Below are 21,977 nucleotides of genomic sequence, written 5' to 3'. Positions count from 1 at the left end.
AGTCTTTTTATTATTATTATTGCAATCTCACATTATTGATGTATCTGAATATTAGGCCGTATTTTTTGTCGACACTTGCAGTTTACCTGCCCAAGTAGGTATAAATTACTTTGTTTATTAGCTATATAACAATTAATGCATGTAGATTTAACATTAGTGCACTAACTTCATTACTAAAAAACATTACATCAAGACATCTGCTAAGGCAGGTAAATAAACTAGTGGTGTCGATAAACGATATGGCTCAATATTCACTATTTTACCACTGTTGAGATACAAGATTAATGTAACAACTGTGCATAAACCTGTGTGATTTTGACGAAAAATCCCGGAGCGACCTATTTGATACATTGGAAAGAAATATACATTATATATTGTTTAGATGAGTAATTATTATTATTATTATTACATATAAGTAATTATTATTATCTGTATAAAAAGATGTCCCGTAATTTAGACATAGGTAACCTATACACGTCGTGGTATAATCTTACCAGTAGTGACCGAATGTTAAGCACTAAGTATCTTGGAAAATAGGCACTAAGATGGAACTCTAATTAACAAAGATTACCATTCTATAACATCCATAAACCGAAGTTGCCTTGCATAGTGTTCAAATAACCTAGAGACATGCCTGGTGGGTGTTTATAGGTAATGTAATTATTTGAATGGAGTTTTGATTTTGAAAGCAATGCAAAAAGTAGTACTCGGCACTTAAGTGATGTATCCAAAATAAATTTTGTTGAAATTGAAGCGAAGATATCACCCAAATGAACTTAAGCGCGTTCACTTTTACCGTACCTTTTAAGAAAAAGACATCTTGTTTATCATTCGCTCTTTACTTACCAGTAATTTCAAAAGTAAAGACAACAGCAGAAATATTTGAATTGATCTCAACATAAATATTCAATTTTAGTATTTACTTAAGGACTGAAATACTTATTTACTTGATGCATTATTAATTAAATTATTAAAAATTGGATGGGCATATTAATCCGTTGATTGCGTCTGTAAAAGCTTTCCTGGACAGTTTCAACCAAATAAGCTGTGAACTGTTCATCAGGTAGAAATATTCATATGAAGATCGAATCACTTTATGAACACATTTTGCATTTTTAGTGCAAGGATTTATAGTTGCAAAAAGGCAATTTCTTTGTAAAAGAAGTTAGAACGTTATCACTAAAATATAATATAAAAGTTTTCAGTAGTTCAGCTGCCACATTTAACGTGTTTAGGATAATAGTCAAAGAATTTACATTTTAGTGTTTCCTAATGATCATGTAAAAACAATTTGTTATATCACCCGTTTTCATTTAACTTGTGCAGAGAAGTTCAGAGTGAAGTGAACCAGTTATATGAAGAAAAACAGCAGCATAGCCTTTGTGAAATTCTCATGTTTTGTTTAGTGTCGTCTGTCACGGTGTTAATGTTAAATTGTCACTTCTTTCACAAATAAATATCCTTACTACTATTTTTTTTCCCTACGTAAACAACAACTGTAACAAGATATCTCTTTGCAGCTGTGAACCGTTATATTTATAGTGCATAATGTGTTATAAAATGATCCGATCTTCATGTAAGTAACTTAACAGCAGGTTAAGTGGTCGGAACAGTCTATGAAAATTCTTACAGATTCAGTCAACAGAAGTAATTTTTCCACTCATCATGTTTAATAATTTTTTCATCAGACAACATTGACGCGCAAGCATTGATACACTAAGTTACTCCTTCCCAGTAACTCATCCAGTACTAGAATCCACTTTGCTTTTAAAACTTTGTCGTATTATAAACAAAAGTTAATCACTACTTAGCATAAGCATAGGTTAGAGTGAATCACATATGCATGCGCTGACAAATAGTGCACGTAGAAAGCACATTTCAGTCCTTGTTAAAAATATAGTTAGCCTGTAAATAAGAATGCTGTAGATAGTACTCCATGAAAATTTTATTACAATGAATCTAATGTTGTGGAATCATGATCCCTTTGATTAAGCTTAATTAATGTAATATCTTCAGTTTGAAGGAGAAGATTAGAGAAAATTCAATTTAAACTTGAGTTTAATCTGTTATTAGAATATTTAATTTTAAATTAGGAAGAACTGACGTTCCTTTCCCTTCCAGGACTATGAGTGAACTACTTGCTCTTTCCCCCTTCCGCTTCGCCTGAATGTTGTCATATTTTTTAGGATTATACATACTTTGGACGAATGCTAGAGAAACCCGGAGTACGATTTTGTATTTTCTCGAACTTTCCACACGACAGTAATTCTAGTCGAGATTTTTTTTTTCTTTCAATAAAATGTCATTTTATAAACATGAAATTGCATATATTTACATATCTGAAAGTTTTCGTAGTAATTATTTGCAAACTGTAGTTATGTATGAAAAATTTAGCCAGCATTATATTCGCATGAATAATTGCACTGAGGTATATATTGTCTATAAATGTACAGATTGAGTTCGCCTTGCACTTTAATTTTTGATAAGCATGCAGGCTGATTGGATAAACTCATCTTTCATATTGTTATCAGTATTGTTGTGTAATCGGAAACAGTATTTCGAGAGGAGTGTTAGTGTATCGCTAGTAGTTTCATTTGTATATTGAGTGTTTGACATTTTCTCATACAGTTTGACAGGTTTCAAGTATATCATAGTAGCTTGATTGTACTATAATATACAACATGCTAAGTGTGACATATTCATGATACAACGATTGAGCATTTCATTAATTTCCTTCATTCAAGTACTAACATTACTTATACGTACTCATATATCGATATCTGTACTGTATTTTTGTACTCATATAGCTATATATATATGTCTCCCTCTCGGAAGTATAGTACATTATGTCCATTTTTGTCAAAATTCAGTGTTATACACAACGTATCAAGGGGGCCGCGGTGGCTCAGTGGTAGAGCGTTCACCTCTGGTGCTTGGGGTACCGGGTTTGATCCCAGCCCCCGCCAAGTGAACTTTGTGGTGGACAAACACCGTGTGCGTGGGTTTTCGCGGGGTTCTCCCGTTTCCTCCCACTTTCTTCATTTTCCACCATTTCATTCATTTCTCATGATCATCGTCTCCTTTAGCCTAACCGGCATAACCGCGGGACGTAAAACTCAATGATTTCATTTCATTTTTACACAACGTATCAATAAAAATACAACAAATGCAAATAAACTAAACTCTGGTCCATAAAGAACGTAGTGGTAACGTTTTGTTGTATAATAGTTTAACAAACAGTAGCAGAATATAAATGAAAGCAACAATTGGCATAGACAAATATGACATACCTCCAATACCTCCGAGGGAGAGAGATATACTTTTGTCTGTGGTCCCATTTTAGAGGTCATAACACTTTTTCAACATAATTAACTTTTTTCATATTTGTGGTTCATACGGGTATGCTTGTACATTCTACACATGTCACATCGCTTTATCACAAGTCTACTACTACATGCCTCAGAGCAAGTTGTAATTTTAAGAGCAAGCCACTTTTTTTTTTTTTCTCAATGATAATTTAAAGCAAGTCGGCAATACTGCTTATCGTTAAAGGTACTTAAGTAGAACAAATTATATATGAAAGCAAAAAGAAAAAGAAAATACGCACAGAAAAAGGGGACCAGCTTCTTTCGAGACAATCACTTTTCTTTCTAGCAATAGCGCATCAGTGTTGTGGTGTATTTTTTAATCTACAAAATGCTAAAGTTATTTTATTTATAAGCAGCAGACATTTGTTACGCAAATTTAGAAGTTGTGGAACTGCGAGATGGAAATTTTTCGTCCTGTCTGTCTGTTTTAAATTACATAATTGTTTGGTAACATATAATATTGATATAACTAATATATAGTTTTTAATTTGCAGGGATCATCAACTACACAACCACGGAAATACTGGAAATTGCGGGAGTCTTTTGAAGAAGTTCCTTTAATCACAGCAGTTTTGACATACTTTGGATTTTATTTGTTGATGTTTTTGGGTTATTTAAATGAGTTCCTTGGTACAACTACAGTGATAAAAGAAAAGAATAGAAAGGTATGAAAGTGTTTGGATTCTTAATACCTGAATTAAACATAGAAGACATTCAGTAGACAAGAATTTAACATAGGGTTCCGAGTATTTTATGAATGTTTTTCCGAACCCGTTCTCTACGTAAGTTGTGTTAATGAACATTGCTGTTATATGATTATCCAATCGCAATTCAAGTCTATATATGCCGTCATGATCAAAATATAGGGAAACATCAAAATATGTCACACACTTTTTTAATGCTTTAAGTGTTAAGCCAAACTTAACAAGAACGTTATAACTTCTCCAGGCAATCCAGGACGTCCTCGCTTTGGTACCTGTTCAATCTTGATGGTAATTAGCACAGTGAGACCTTTTCAATGAATCAACTTAGAATTTTCTAGTAATGTACCAAAGTTTTTCAATTCCGGATTAAAACTCAAATATGAAAAGTGTATTGGAATTGTAGTCAATCGTGTTTTCGGATGGTCTTTGTTTCGAGTGATTTTATATTAGAGGAGCGGAATTAAGAGGAAGTTCATGTGTTCGAGGATATCACTCAAGTGATGGTAAGGAGGGAGCCGTAACTTACATTACTACTCCTCTGCGTACAGTTCAACTTCTCTACTGCACTGTTTATCACTAGCAGAATGATCATTGTTTTCATAAGGTTTAGGGAAAATATTTGAAAGGTACAGAACTTTTTTTTTTTTTTTTTTTTCAAAATACTTCTTAATGATGTTTCATGTTACTGGAACTACGTAAACTGTACCATACAAAGATTGAGCAAAAACAATGAAAGAAAAGTAATTCAATATGACTTAGGCAGATATTTTTAAGCCTTGAGAAAGTCTAAAACTTATGGAATATCCACAAAGCTGTCATTACTAGAACAATATGTAAAGGAAAGAAAAATATACGTTTATCGTAGCTGGTGTTATTTGTAGGACTGTGCCAGTCAGTTTCTGCTCCAAACCTAATGGCACTTCAAGTACCTTCATGATTTCGTGGCTCACTGTAGGGAAGAGAGATGATCTGCGCTGGCATAACTTACAGTTTAAATACACCTGCATACATTACTTCCCGTCTCATAGCATGCTGCGATGTTTTTACCGATCGAAATTCCCTCAAGTGACGCCACTGTGTGTGTGTTAATCATTGTTGAATGTAAAGAATATTGTACATTTTAAAGAATCAGAACTCTGGTATTTATTTATGTCATGAAAATACCAGAGTTCCAGATTAAAATGATGCGCAAGTTAAGAGGTGTTCACTTCCAAATTGCAATGTATTGAGATAACTGGTTATATACTGTACATTTACAAAATTTTTAAATTCAATCATCTACTGCTTATGTACGTCCAATTTTGGTTAAACGTTTGTGGCTGATGTATTACATTTCTGTTTCTCTGTCATATTTGTGTTATTTTTTTCTGCAGGGTTATGTACCACTGTACGATAGGTTTGAAAGTTTTTACTTAAGATACGTATATCGACGAGTGAAAGATTGTTGGAACAGACCAATATGCAGTGTACCAGGTGCGGAAGTTGTTCTGAAGGACAGGATTACCAGAGATTACGGATGGACGTTCGAGTGAGTAGCTGAGAATATTTGAATGTACATCTTTTTTGACATTAATATTTTGTCATCTTATAAGACCAATTTACTGAATGAATTGTGAAATTCCCTTAGTAAATATTTTTTGAATCTCTCAAATATACAATTGTTCAATTTATATCGGTCCGAATTAGAATCTGCATTACTATTTAGGAAATGGTGTAAGAGCTACGCGTCTTCTGTCTAAGCTGTCATTGGTAAGGGTATGTCGTCACCCTCTTCCATACTCGTTTTTCCTACATTCTGTAGTAAAAGTGTCGGAAAAATGATTCACAAACGGATTGACTCCAGGGAAAGTTGTAGGCCGTTACACAGTTCAGGAGCGCGTAGCGAAACAAGCACCAAGAAGAGCTCTACAAGAAAAGTGACACCGCAGATTGACATGCCAGGAAAAGCCATCGCCTGAACGTGCGATGGGCAAGCGATTCAATTAGCCATCTTCAATTGTGAATACAGCCATTTGCAAGCACCTCCAGCTGACGCCGTCCGTAAGGCTCGCGCCTTACTGCAGAATGAAAACTAAAGGAAGCTGTATGAAAAGTATTGTGGAGTTCAAATGGCAGACAATCGTCACAATGGATAAAAACATACGTTCGTCTTACTACCACTATCGCGTAAGTATCCTGCGTGGGTTTAAGGTTGGCAGAGCGTGAAAATGAAAGAAACACAAGATACTTCCAGGAACGCATTATGACACCTTCGGATCTTCCAAAAGTCATACTGCCAGAATCTCTGTTTTCATCAGGCGATATATAATTCTAGTTTGGCTGTTTTCTCTTATATTAGTGTTCTTCGAACTTCTGTTGAAAGGGGAGCTCCGAGAAGATAAGCATTTGACGGTGACATTAATTGAATTCTGTATGATGTAAAATATTTCTGCGTCTGCCCCTTTGTTCCTCTGAGAAAACTAAGAGAGAATCATGTTTAATGCGTTTAAAACGTCATCTGGGTCTCCAGCAATACATCCATCGTCTAAAAACCAAGTATTTAGATATGTGTTTATTTTATTGACTATTGGTTGTAAGGTTATTGCAAATAGAGCTGGTCCCAAGGGATCGCCGTGCTGTACTCCTCTTTGTGAGAGAATGATATCCTTCCTATAATATAAATTGTTAGCTTCTGAATAGCTCTGAACATAAGGAAATATCGAAGGGAGATTATCTTTTAACTGCTGATAGCATTGCGTTTCTGTCAATCTCGTTGAAAGCGTTCTTGAAATCAATTTTTCGGAAGGCTTTGTTTTGGGTGAGAAAAAAAAGAAATATATATACGTGCTTCGGCTCCTTGCTTTATGCCTACTCCGAGTTGATGTGGAGATAGGAATAGATGTAGTTGTTGTTTAATTCTGCTGCAAATAACTTTAGATGGAAGTCTTTTCCAAGTATTTCCTATTGCGATTGGTCTGACTCCTCCCGATTTCTTCTTTAGTGCTATCAGAGAAGCTCCGAAGACCATGGGTCTTACTTCTTTGGGAACGTTTCCTGATATTATCATTGAGAGAAGATCGCAAATTATTTTAACCAACTTTTTGAGTTTTGATTATTGTATAGAATTAATTTTTTGAGAATAGATGGACGCATGTTATCTATACCTCCTGATCAGCCTGGGAGGAAGGATTTGAGTGCTCTTAGAAATTCGTTGGTCGAGACTCAATTGATGTCGATTTGAAAATTGGATGTATCAGCTGGTGTAAATTCATAAATATGTGGCGGGTGTTTTTCTTTTAACAATTGCAAAATTGAAGCCTCTGTTGAAGCTAAGTTGTCTTCAGAGATAAGTAGTCTTATTGCTCCATGGATGTCACCGTCGGCTAACTTATTCTCTATGTGTTTGACGAAGACGTTATTGGCTGAGTTCTTTGGAGTTTTATACTTTTTGTCTTTAAATTCGATTGATTTGCTATATCAACGTGATTGCTATTTGACTAATACTGAACTCTCTGCTTCACCCATGTTGTGAGGTTCTTGATATTTTCAGCATGTGAGGGCATGCAAAGTACTATGTATGGAAAAAGGAAGAGATTCATCCAAGAGTCAAAATTATTAAATATCACAATTTGCTGAATAACTTCGTATAGAGCTTCTACCACAGTATGTCTTGCACCTCGAGGAACTCGACGTAGTACTGGTGTTGATGATTTTAATTTTCTTATGACATCATTATATTTGGGAAGAGGTACCGTATTGCTCACATCAATGTTATTTGCGTTATTATTCTCTGTATTAAGAGAGGTATTGAATACAGAGTATCTCACGTTAAAACCAACTGATTTCTTTTATTTGCTTTGTTGTAATATTTACTATATGTATTGACAGACCTCTTGAATTAACGAAATATTTGTCACATTTGGAACAAAAGTGATTGTTTGGGTTATACCCAGACTTAGTGGCTATATTTGGTGTATCTATCGATTGTGTGTTCGATTCCTTTTGGTTGCTTGGAAATATATCTATGTTGTCTGGTTCCGTGATTTCTTGATTAGTAACATGTTATTCGTTAACTGGGATGAAAGAAGTTGTATCATTTTCTGTTTCACCCATTGTTAATATTGAATATAAATTGTATGTTATTATTAGAGAAATTTAAAGTTTAACGAATTTTAACTGAAAAGAGTCAAACAAGTATCACAAACCAGAAAGGACACTACATCAAACCACTACCGAGAGGCGTTGCTGCAACGTTCCAAAGGCTAATCGGCACCTCCGCACTCAAAGCACTCGAGTTCGAGGCCAAGCCAGGGCTCCCTCTCCCTATCAAGAACAGAACCTCCATCAAAACAGAATGTCAAATAAATGAAATGTGAGTCGATCAAAACTCCGTACACAAGAATCACGAAGTGTCACATTCCACAAGTATCACCACCAATAAATCCATCACATAAAATTAACTAGATTTGCGGAGCGATTCAAAAACACGTCCACACCGTTCAAAAATACAACAATATATAATATCGTATAAATGAGAAAGGTTGTAGATTGTGACAATTAAGATTGTTCTTATACGATAATTGAACTTGTGGGTAAATTGAAATTATTTCTTTATGGCTGGATGTAATATTAAAGATAAATGGTAATTTCTTTAAATCTGTATTATAAAATTGAAAGTGACTATGTTTGTGACTCTTAATCTCTTGAATCCCTCCACCGATCTCGGTAAAATCTTTGACATTGATGCGGTTCTGGCCTGGGAGTGTTTTTAGCTATTCACTTTGATGGTAGAACTTAAGGGAAAAGCAGGAGGGGGAATTATAGATAGATAGATAGATAAATGATCGAAATAACTAATATCAGTGTCGAATTCATAGTTTTCGGGGTTGCTGAGATGAACGATGACAGTTCCAGTGCCGTGGTCCGCAAGATGGGGAGGGGCGGGGGATATATAAAAATCATCGAAAATGACTGATATCAAAGAGCTCTTTAGTAATAGTAAACAGTGACTGACTAATGGAACATATTACTAATTTTTCTTAAGTTAACTCAGCGAAGTGGGTAATTGATGTTAGGAAAGTATAATACTTAAGCTTGAACACAGAAAGTAATTTACTTTCTAACGCAACATCTGCGGCTTTACTGACCTAACACCACCGAAACATCTCTTATTGCTTCTAATAAGATGTAAGATATCCCAGTGGTAAATGACAGTAATAGACAGTGATCAATATAAAAATATACTTCACAAAAACTTCTCGACTATTAAGGCATCACAACTGCCAATATGCATGTGTTGGTGTAAGCAATAGTAATTCGGCAATATATATAGTGACGTTTGTAATTTTGAATTGGTCATCTAATTTATCAGATATAAGTTGCAATTTTAATTTGTGAAGACAATAACCTTCATCAACATATTAGGATCTAATTTGCCTTGCCGAAATACGATGGAATATCATGCAAGGGATACTATCAATAAACTGATCACAAAAAAGTAGTCACAACTGCTTAATGATAAAGGAGTACTTTTGGAGACAGTTTTAAGAAAGTGTTAAGGATAAACTGTCTTGTACTGAAGACGCCACACTTATACTTTTTAAATTTATATCGTGATAGAGAAATGTTTTTCTTGTAAACACTTCGGTTATGTCTTTATATAATATAATAGCTTACTCATCATTTTACTTCCTGAATTAAAATATTCCAAATTATTTTGAAAGAGAATATACCCAGTGATCAGTGTGTGAGTATTCTTTTTCACTGTACAAAGTCTTCAAATGTTAAGAGTGAAAGAGAGGGAAATGCATTGAAATTTCCTTTCCAAAGTATATTTCGTGCGTACATTCATCAAAAGCATGAAAATTGGGTTATGTGACTACTACGACGAAAAATTCTAAACCAAGAATACTAAAAGCAGAATTGAAAAGAGTTATTAATGTAGTTTGTGTTGAGATAACTTAGCATATTTCCTTTTGAGGATTATATTATCGCCACGGGACAACAAACATAAAGGAAATTGATAGATTAATACAAGGTGTGATTGGAAAGTTTTAAAACTGGGCTTGTAATTTAAAAATGGCAGTACTCACACGCTATTGTGATGGATCTCCTTCAAAGTAGTCCCCTGCTGAATGAACACACAGATTCCAACGGTGTTTCCACTTCTGGAAGCATTCCTGAAAATTATTTTCCGGATAGCGTGAAGCACTCTCTCCGTATTTGCTTGAATGTCCTCAATTGAGTCAAATCTCTTCCCTTTCAATAACAATTTTAATTTAGGAAAGAGGTGGAAGTCGGCCGGGGCCAAATCTGGGGAATACGGGGGTTGCGGAAGCACAGTAATGTTGAATTTGGCCAAAAATTCCTGCATCAAGAACGCACAATGCGCTGGTGCATTGTCGTGATGGAGAATCTAATTCTTTCTTTTCCAGAGGGTAGGTCTTTTCCGCCGCACATTTTCGCGCAGACGCTGAAGGACACTTTTGTAGTATACCTGGTTGAATGTCTGCCCCCTAGGGGCAAATTCATGATGCACGATACCCTTAGAATCGAAAAAAAAAAAATAATTTAAATATGGCAGTACTCACACGCTATTGTGATGGATCTCCTTCAAAGTAGTCCCCTGCTGAATGAACACACAGATTCCAACGGTGTTTCCACTTCTGGAAGCATTCCTGAAAATTATTTTCCGGATAGCGTGAAGCACTCTCTCCGTATTTGCTTGAATGTCCTCAATTGAGTCAAATCTCTTCCCTTTCAATAACAATTTTAATTTAGGAAAGAGGTGGAAGTCGGCCGGGGCCAAATCTGGGGAATACGGGGGTTGCGGAAGCACAGTAATGTTGAATTTGGCCAAAAATTCCTGCATCAAGAACGCACAATGCGCTGGTGCATTGTCGTGATGGAGAATCTAATTCTTTCTTTTCCAGAGGGTAGGTCTTTTCCGCCGCACATTTTCGCGCAGACGCTGAAGGACACTTTTGTAGTATACCTGGTTGAATGTCTGCCCCCTAGGGGCAAATTCATGATGCACGATACCCTTAGAATCGAAAAAAAAAAAAAAAAAAAGACCACCAACATTGTCTTCACATTCGACCGACTTTGTAACGCTTTCTTTGGTATTGGTGAATCTGGGCTCTTCCACTGAGAAGATTGGGCCTTTGTTTCTGGGTCATACCCATAAACCCATGATTCATCACCTGTTATTACCCTATTCAAGAAATCTGAGTCCATTTCGGCTCGATTAAACAGTTCTTGGGACATTTCAAGTCTGTGTTGTTTCCGCTCGTGTGACAACACTTTTGGAATGAATTTCGCGGACACTTGATGCATGTTCAAATTATCAGTTAAAATTGACTGAATCGCATAGAAACTTAAATTCAGGTCTTCAGCCATCTCCTTAATTGTAAGTCTACGGTTCGAGCGCACTAAATCCCGAACTTTTCGCAATGTTTTCGTTAGTTTTTGATGTTGAAGGCCGGCCAGACCGGAGGTCATCCTCTACTGACATCTTTGAATCTGTAAAACCAGATAAACACGTTTGACCGGCTCAGACATTTGTCTCCAAAAGCTGTTTTTAAGAGTTCGTAAGTCTCCGAAGCAGATTTCCCAGTTTTGAAACAAAATGTCACAAACGCGTTGTTCCAATTTTTCATCCATTTTGCGCACTTAAAAATCCACCAAGGCACACACACACGCCCGCACTCAACTGGTTGCTATGTCGTACTGAATAAAGATATCTCGGTGCATGTTTCAACATGTCAAGGACACACCAAGCCACCGCTTCCACGCTAACGGGCGATTATATCTACTCCTCCTGAGCAGTGGGGCCGCGGTGGCTCAGTGGTAGAGCGTTCACCTCTGGTGCTTGGGGTCCCGGGTTCGATCCCAGCCCCCGCCAAGTGAACTTTGTGTTGGACAAACACCGTGTGCGTGGGTTTTCTCGGGGTTCTCCCGTTTCCTCCCACTTTCTTCATTCCACCATTTCATTCATTACTCATCATCACCGTCTCCTTCAGTCTAACCGGCATAACCGTGGGACTAAAACTCAATGATTTCATTTCATTCCTGAGCAATGTTGCCAACTGTCTTAAAACTTTCCAATCACACGACGTAGATAGAGTACTAACAATAAAATATTCAAAGAATGGAGCATATTAGTGGCCGAAGAGGACATTCAAATTGAAGTTGTAACATACTAATTTATATTTAATTTCTCCTAGATTTACAGGAAAAACAAGAAAATGTTTGAATTTAGGATCATATAATTACCTTGGTTTTGCGGAAAACACTGGTCCTTGTGCAGATGCATCTGTTGAAGCCATTCGAGAATATGGCCTTGGTACATGTAGTTCACGGCATGAAGTAGGTACGTATCGTGCTATTGATAGTCAAATGTCAGTTGAGTAAAGAACTTATTTACTTTTGTATGTTTAATTTTTTGGTGGTTGTTTCCCAGACCCAGGGTGTTTTATTTTTCTTATAACCAGCAAATAGTTTGAGTATAAGACTTCTGACTCAAAGCTAAGGTCTGAAAACAGGTTTGAAAGTTCTTTCGTATATTCTATACGTGATACAGAGATTATTGAATAATATTTATAAGTAAAAGATATATGGAGTCATTTTAATATAAAAGCAGATTATTGCGTTGGGTTACTTATTTATTTAGAAGCAGGAATTAAATTCAGGGATAGGGGGAGGAGTCTGCGTACTGATTTTGTAGGAAAGCCATACCATACCACACCACCAAGTCGTTCGGTTTAAACGGAAGTCTCGAATATTTCTATGTATAAAGATATGTATTTTGTAGTAAAAATTTAAATAGCATCATACATTTACGGAATGTTGTCTTAGTTGTTCTTTCTTGCTTCTGTTTGTCCCATATTCCATAAATATTATATTGATTTAATATTTGTTTTCATGCTCCGTTATTAGAATACGCTACATCCTTTAAGCTACTTTATCGCGTCAACGTAATTTGTCGACCTCTTCCTCTTGCCCCCGCCCCTGAATTTCCCGACGACATTAGAATTTAAACCATGATTAGCGTAATATGATTACACTGTGTGTGATAGTAGTTTTCAGATAACAGAGGTAAAGTTGCTACTATTATTATTATTATTTTGTAAATAATAAAACAAATAGTTTACCAACACTGTAATAAATATGAGGGTATCCAGTAAACACTCAAACTAATTAATGTCTTATTATTCCATATGGCTACAAGCTTCTGTGTTCCGGTAGCATTGCATTCTGTTGGCTATGCTCTGAGATATTAGACAATTTCCTAAATCACTTCGTCATCCGTGTAAAACTTGTGCCTTTCGTTAAGCATCTTTAGATGGCAAAAAATGAGGAAATCATTCGGACGTTAGAGTGGATGTGGCAGTACCTCACAATGCAATTGGTCATTAACTGCTGCATTTCTGGAGGCCGTATGTGGTATTGTGAATAACACCTTCTTGGACAATTCTTCACATTTATTCTGATGACCTTTCGAACTTTAACATAGATAAAGTAGAGCGGAGTAGTGTCCAGCATTTATGGTTTTTCTCCTTTTCGAGAATTTCACTTACACAATATCTGTGTTGTTCCACAGTTTTGCTCTAATATGAATTCTGCATATTTCCATTTTAGCGAAACTTTGTTTCAAGCGTGTAGTGATGTACCTATGACATCGGATGTAAAACTACAGTGCAGAAAATGTTCATGGGCGTACAGAGCCAACAGGTTTCGATAGATCTTAACTTTGCATTTTTCGGTCAAAATTCAGTTTCTCTGGCATCAAGCCTAAGGGAGCTATGTGTTTAGTAACTCGCCATTCGATGGAAACTCCTTCATCACGTGTATAGTTTCATTTGTAATGACACTTTCCTGCTGGTTTTCACGAAAACGTCTACACCATTCAAATATTGGTGAACATGACAAAATCTTCTTGAAACATACACGATACTCGATTATAAATTTCAGTGGATTTTTTTTAAACCTTCACCACTTCATCACACAGTTCTTTTACAGCAAGCACCAATCTGAAACCATGTTGATAACTCAGCGCGAGAAAATAGCTGATGCTTCCAATTTTCACCACCAGGGTCAGAACCTCCCGTCTGGTCTATTGGCTAGCGTGCACAGCTTTGGTTCAGGTAGTCCCGAGTTCTATTCCCGGCGGACTATCTGAACGCTTCTTAAGAAAACTTTATACATTACTGAGGGTAGGTGTGATCAGAGTACGTATGTTGTAGCATTTTATATTATAATCAATATTCGACTATCGAAATATATGCTTATATGAATTTCGTTATATTTGTTATAGTTCCTGAGTAGCGCTTTGGTTATTGTGATAGATATCACGTTGTGCCATGATAGTTGTGCCATGATAGTTTTTTCTGTATTTAATGGACGTCCATTATTTTCAGTGGCACCATATTTTTACCGAATGCAACTATCGCTGTACAAAATGTTATGCGTATTGTTAAAAAAAAATCTCGAGAGCAACTGTATTGAGAGCTAGAACTTCAGTTTAAAATGAAGTGTTCAATATATGAGAAATTGTAACTTTTTCGTAACTAAATTCTTGCACCCCAGCCCATTAAGTTCTACGGCCGACGAGATTGCGCACTTTCAACTGGGTCATGTGTAATCGATACCATTTGCTCACGGTCTGAGATCAACAACTAGAATTCTACCATTAAGGAACCCTTAACCAATCAGCTATACAGGAGCCTAACTTCCTTACATTTTTATCTTAGTGCTTGAGAAATTTTACAATTTTGTATTTTCGTATTCTCAACACACATTATGTAATCACGTGCAACGTAATGCTATAGTTTGTCAATTTTATTTCTTAGGTACTCAATCCATTCATGTGGAACTGGAAAAGGTTACAGCAAGGTTTCTTGGAACAGAGGATGCCATCACATTTGGAATGGGCTTTGCAACAAATGCGCTGAACCTGCCTACACTTGTTTCTAAAGGGTGTTTAGTGTGTAGCGATGAGCGAAACCATGCATCTCTTATCCTCGGTCTGAGACTATCAGGAGCAACTATAAGAGTGTTCAAACATAATAGTAAGTTAATATTTTTAACTTCTCTTGTTGTCCTATTTTAATGAAATTTTTTTAATCACTTATGCACCTTAAAATTTTATCTAGAATTATTTGATATTTAAAAATACGTCATGTACACTCATCAGGAAAAACAATATCATGTATTTCCAAGGGCGTTAATAATTGCGAAAAGCACATAACATTCTCAAAGACAAATGTAGGTTAAAAGTGTGTAAATAAAAGGAATGAAGTCACGTGCTATTTTCAATGAAATTTGGGTCCCAGGAGTGAAAGATATCGTGGCCAAGTCTTGCAATTGGTTTTACCAGCTATTCGGAGGCATACTCCAAGAAAGAGTGGGTTTATAAATCTTCTATGCTAGGATTAAATTTTGTTATATTTTTATAATGTCTTCACATTCCACAATTCTATTTTCAGATATGAAATCGTTGCGAAATCTTCTTCATAATGCTGTCGTTTATGGACAGCCTCGTACCCACCGCCCGTGGAAGAAAATTCTGATTGTGGTAGAAGGAGTATTCAGCATGGAAGGATCTATAACTAATTTGCCAGAGATTATTGAGCTAAAGAAAAAATACAAGGTAAGTAATTTAAGTATAAATGTTATTAGATAAAATAATTTAAGCTTATATGAAATAAAGAAGTACTCCATAACTATGCTTAACCATATTGTCTTCTTTAGTTTATCATCTAGTTTTATTAATGTTAAATTTAAGTTCTTCTTATACACCTCTGAAGCTAAAAAGTTAATTTCATTCCGTATCTCGTAATGTTGATTCATTAACTTATATCCGATTCAGTGGTTGTAATTAGATTGGAATTGCAATGTGAAAGAAGCAATTAAAACACTATACATATGCAGTGAGCAGCTGTAGTAAAAATGTACCGTGTTTGTAAGTTAATAGTAAACTTTTGTGTTTAATAAACTCTTAATTTCATTACACAAGCTAGAATCAAAAAGTAGTAGAGTAAATTTTTCACAGCAAAACCGAAATATATTCACAAAAATTAGACTATATTTTGAAGTGTATGTACCGGTATTACTTCAGCTCACCACGAAATGGCAGCGTGTGCACCTCATTTATGCTGAACGGCAGTTGTTTGAAAATGACATTTTGACCCGAGACTCTCAAACTGGCGAAGTGTAATCAGGTTTCTAAGATCGAAAGGATAGAACTACCTGAAATCTGTCGTGAGTGGTATGTAGAATTCAAAGCAGGGCGCCTAAGTGTGTTCAATCTTTCCGGACGGCTGCGCACAATTTACACACATGTTAATGTTAACGCTGTGAATAAATTGATTCAACAGGACTAGTGGGAACAATACAAACAATAGGGAATGAAGTGACATTTCATATGGCAATACACACAGCTTTATCCATGAAATGCTTGGGTACCACAAAATGTCAGCGAGAGGATTTCTAGACAGCTCACACCACTGCACATGGAAAACCAGTACTTGAGCACATTTGAAATGGGATACTTGAGCATTTGCTTCGATGCGAGACTTCGACCTTTGTTGTCGGTGACGAATCGTGATAGTTTCATTACGTCCCGGAACGAAAGCGGTGGAATACAGTATGGAAACACATTAACTCGCCCCCACCCAAAATTTCAAGATAATCCCATCCGTAGAAAATATTTTCTTCACGGTTATCCGGGGCATCCACGGTGTACTTTTTCTGACTTCACAGTAAAAGGACAAACCGTCAATGCTGCTGCGTATTGTGCCACACTGGAAGTCTGCGAGCGGCTCTGCACCGAAAACCTCCCACAAAGTCGTTGAAGAATCAGGGAGGAAATCATCGTTGTGCTGACAATATATGTCCCCGTAGTGCTGTAAGTGTTGCAGAGACTGCAGTCTTGAACTGAGAAATTCTGATTCATCCAGCATACAATCCAGACTTTTACCTTTTTAAACCACTAAAGAAACACCTTGCCGCTCAACTTCCACAGTGACAATGTGATCATTACAGCCATATCAGTGCTGTAGTGTCCAACCGATCGAATTCTGACACATGAATATCAAAATCTTGTGTTGTGTTGAGACAAATGTCTCAATACCAGTGGCTGTTATGTAGAGAAGTAAGGAATGTTTACACTTCAAAATATGTGTGTTTCAGTTTCTGACAATACAATACGAAAAATTGATTCAATTATTTTTTTTTTCTTCTTTCGTATGAAGAGTTTTGATTTCAGTTTACATAAATTGTATTTAAAACATCTGCTCTCAAGACTTCAGTATTTGCTTCATTCGAAATGGAAGTTATTTATATTTTTTGTCATTCATTCATTTTTCTGCAACACTTTTGCGTGAATATTGATTTCGATATCACTTTTTGTGAAATAGACCTACTAGGCTACTTTTTTCATCATAAACTTTTTTGCTTTTCCAGGCATATCTTTATGTTGATGAGGCTCATAGTATAGGTGCTTTGGGAACACGAGGACGTGGTGTTGTAGATTACTATGGATGTGATCCGAAGGATGTTGACATTTTTATGGGAACTTTTACAAAAAGTTTTGGTTCTGCCGGTGGATACATTGCTGGTTCTAAGGTAATCTTGAATTTTTTAACAAATGTTCAGTTAACTTACACATTTAGTCTAGTCCACTTTCAGCTGATACCTTAATAAATGTAGGAAAAGGCAACTTTTCTTCCCCAAGTTCTTAACATATTATTTCATTTCTTATCTTATCCTTCTTTGTTTTTTATAAAATTGTTCTTAAGAACTTCATGTCCAACACTTGGGGCTTGCTCCAGTCTTTCAGTTATTGCCCATGTGTCTGCTGCGTATGTTACTGTTGGTACAAAATAAGTATTGTACAACAGTATCTTTATCTTCCTTGGTAGCTTTTCATCCCATAATACTCCGTTCACCTGTCCTTCCTCTAACCTGTTTGTAATTTCCTCCTGTTGCCTTCCATTTTGCTTATTTCTTACCCTAAACTGTCTACTACGTTTAGTCCTGCTGTTTCAAGTCTTATTTTTCTTCTTCCTTTCTTATAATATGGTATTGTTGCCTCAAAAACACAAATAAAAATTAGATTAACGTGTTCTTCCCCAGGACCGTTCATATTAATGAAAAATCTGTTTACATGGTCTTTTTCTGATTTTCACAACTTTTAAATTAGACAGGATAAAAAAATTTAAAAAATGTAAATTGGTCTATGAGAGGTTTTTGCTCCAGGGATGACTGCGAAGATCCACCGATCCTCAGTGCAACTTCCATGAAGTTACAGCCAGCATCAAAAATTGTTACAGTGAGCGGCTCCGGGTTTGATTCCTGGTGAGAACACTCGGTCGAAAAAGTGAAACAGCTTTCTCAGACCAGCTGTCCTGAGTGAAGTCTTTCTAGGTGTTCCTCATTTACACCAGGCAAATGCCGAGATGGTACAGGCCGCTTTCTTTCTTCTCCATTCCTTTCTTTTCCTAATTGCGCTGCTTGCGTAATCGCCGAGGTACGGGCTGAAATGGCCATAGATGCCGAAAGTCCAGAAATCTGATTTGTAATCCCCTAAAAATGAACATACACCGTATAAATTCTGAGGGAATCAACGGAAATTATATTACGGTTTTCATCGTGCCTACGTTGAAAGAAACTGTTCATAATAAAATTTCATTGATTATCTGAATTTTCTTTATCTAAATTTAATGTAAAATCTTTCGTTTTGATTAAATAAAATACGTATCTTTCTACTATGAAAGAAATTTTGTGAAGAATTCTTAAGCATTTAATGGAATGCCTAAGACCCCACAAATGTCAGTCCTAACACTATATAATTGTTTTCTTTGGCTACTCTGATGTTGTCCTTTATCCTAGTATCAGTTGTTCTCTTCATCATCCGATATCTATTTGGTCGCAATCACATTTGATTTAATATTCGCTGGGATTAGTATTTTCATGCATAACCTGTTACAGACTTTTCTATATTTTTATAAAATTTAAATGCGACTTTGAATCTGCTATTTACAGCTAATAGTAATGAAATAACTGAAGTACAACTTACAATAACAATAAATCTTCCAAAATTACAGTATTGCCAAAGAATAGTAATAATAATTTAAACATAGTCTGGGCTGTCAACATGAATAGTGTAAAAGATATTTCACATAAAGATAAATTACCACATGCCGAACGTTGCTTTAATTTAACTGATATTACTGTACGTAAAAGATTCAACGAAATTTCAGCAAAGAATTTTAATGTACTATGTTCAGGACTTCAAACTTATCGGCATGACAGAGAAATGTTGATACTAAATTAAGAAACACATCAGTGACGCTAAATATAAATCTGAATATCAGCAATTTCTGAACATTTATGCGAGTCTAAGCATTCTATTAAATTCGTCAGGACTAAATCTCTTCACAGTGGAAAGATCCGTATTCGAATCTTGTATCGTCAACACGAAAGAGCTCAAACTTAGACGAAGGCAAATGTAATGCTGGTAATTTCAGGTATAGTTCTTATGTTTGCGTTGATCAACGATTCTTTGTACATACTTTGTTGGTTCCTTTTCTCAGTGCCTCGTATTACCATGGTACATCAATAGTAAGATACGCTACAATATATCAGATAAAAGGTTAGGTTGATCCAGGTCTTTTGTTCGGTTTGTAAACTGTTGAAGTGCACGTAAAACATTTAAATTCTTTTACCAATGCACTTCCATAGAGTTTTTCTCGTTGATTGATTGGGTTGGGTTGGAGTTGAGCGTCCCTTCCTACAGCGATGCTGCGAGGAATGATTAGAAAGTAAGGTTACAAAGCCTGCAGTGAAACGTGTATGTGTTATTTTATACAAGCAATACAGCCAACATATACGAGTACATACATTAGATTATTTTTCGACATAGTCTCCACATCGGTTGAGGCACTTGTCGCATCGGAGGATGAGTTTGAAGATTCCCTCCTGGTAAAAACCCTGTCCTTGCGTATTCAGCCATGTTGTCACGAAGTGTTCCAGCTCCTCGTCTGAAACAAAGCGATGGCCTCCTAAGTGCGGGAACAGGTGAAGGTCGCTTGGAGCAAGATCTGGGCTGTAGGGAGGGTGGACGATGATGATCCAGCGAAACTGCTTCAACTGCGTGGTAGTCGGTGGCGTTTTCTCTACCAGCCACAAACTTTCGACATCATTCTGCGACATGCTGACGAGACATAACAGTCTCTCCGTAAACTTCAACCAACTGCCGGTGAATTTCAGCCGCAATTACATGTTTCACCCACAGAAATCGAATAACTGAGCGGACGTCTTCGCGAGACCAGTTTTCCAAACGAGTCGCCATTTGTGTTTACCTACAACTAGCGCCGTTGGTGGCGGGTGGCTGAAACTCTGCACAGTTGCCAACTCCATGTATTAAAATTAACACACACTCCTCATTCCTTGTATTCCCGGCGGGAGCTCATGTGGTTCGGATTCCACGTTAATCAGTAGGTCCACGTCTCATATAGCCTCGCTGTTGAACGGGACGTAAAACTCAAAAATCAATCAATCAATCCTCATTCATTGTAATCTTAGTTTCTGATCGTCCCTCGTATATGAGACGTGAAGTTGTAGCTGAACGTGGGATTTGAACCACACGAGTTCCTCCGTGGAATTTTCTTCTCTCCTATTGAGTTGTATACATGAATTGTGAATGTATTTATAGTTTTTTTTTTTTTTTTTTTTTTTTTTTTTTTTTTTTTTTTTTTTTTTTTTTGTTCTCACAGAAATTGGTAGACCATTTGAGAATACATAGTCATGCAGCGTGCTATGCTGTGTCGATGTCCCCTCCAGTTGCTCAACAAATAATATCTTCTATGAAGATAATAATGGGTGAGGATGGAACCCTAGAAGGTATGTACTAGCTTTTCTACTTCAAGATCTATATTATGTGTAATACACGTATATTGACGTAGATTATATGTAAGGTGGCTCATTTATCTTGCTACGCCCTTGTAACTTTTAAACTAATAGATTTTAAAAAAGATAATTAAAAAAGGTTAAAATTTCGTACCATATAAATATTGGTAGGGGAGCATTGACATACTCTGTAATACCACCGAATTAGTAGTGCTGCTAACCCAGTAGTTACATTGTTTGAAATGGCACTATTTTATATATATTATTACATATTTCAAATCTGTGCTAAACGAATATTTACAATACCATACTTATTATTCAATAGTACCAAAAGGACGCTACAGTATTACATACATCGAAAAACAACTAAACTTGGAAGGCTTCTACAACAGCACTAATACAGGTGAAACAATGCAATCCAAAGTACCTTAATATCGAATACTACGATCATCATATGACGTGTTTCGGAAAAAGTATGGTTTCTGGTAGGTGTAATTACAATCATCGGAATTACATAATTGTAAACAGTCTGTATTTACTATATCTCCGACATGTTTTGGGATATCTAATTGGTGCAAATGACTTGTCTTTACATCTATTCAAAACTGTCTATTCTAGATGTGGTACTTATCTAAGCAGTGTATCCAGATAAAGCCTTTTGAGAAAAATTAAACTTCAATTTTCTTGTGACTTTGTTCGTATTCATTCGAAATACGTTATAACAAAGTCATAGTATTTGACACTAAGATATTTGGATGTGACTGTTTTTCTCACTTGCATTATTACTGTTGTGAAGGCTTCCAAGATTTTGATGTTTGTGGTATTGAATATTGTCAGTTTTCGTTTAGCATGTAGGTTTGATATATGTAATAACCTTGACGTACTGCTATTTGAAAAAGTATAACTTTATGTGGGCTGGTAACACTGTTAATCTGCTTGCATTATAAAGTAAGTCAAACAATGTGAAAAATAATTGTTTAGGAGAAAGCGAGTTTGGTCCGCCTTGTATATAATA

The 21,977-nt window shown here is 36.1% G+C and overlaps 1 protein-coding gene across 1 annotated transcript in view; it reads left to right on the top strand.

The window, feature by feature from the left end:
- The window catches only part of lace (serine palmitoyltransferase long chain base subunit), a gene marked incomplete at its 5' end in the record, with an annotated part of 46,698 nt that overhangs the window by 9,356 nt on the left and 15,365 nt on the right, over positions 1-21,977 (top strand). The window contains 7 exon segments of the mRNA XM_081758784.1: positions 3,863-4,033; positions 5,446-5,600; positions 12,277-12,422; positions 14,902-15,120; positions 15,538-15,701; positions 17,516-17,677; positions 20,830-20,956. Coding sequence (XP_081614910.1) covers positions 3,863-4,033; positions 5,446-5,600; positions 12,277-12,422; positions 14,902-15,120; positions 15,538-15,701; positions 17,516-17,677; positions 20,830-20,956 — 1,144 coding nt within the window.

The sequence above is a fragment of the Thermobia domestica genome, chromosome 5, assembly GCF_964235325.1.
Source record: "Thermobia domestica chromosome 5, izTheDome1.hap1.1, whole genome shotgun sequence".
Classification (NCBI taxonomy): Eukaryota; Metazoa; Arthropoda; class Insecta; order Zygentoma; family Lepismatidae; genus Thermobia; species Thermobia domestica.
Note: the sequence above shows the minus strand (reverse complement) of the source record. Positions and strands in the feature narration are given on the sequence as shown.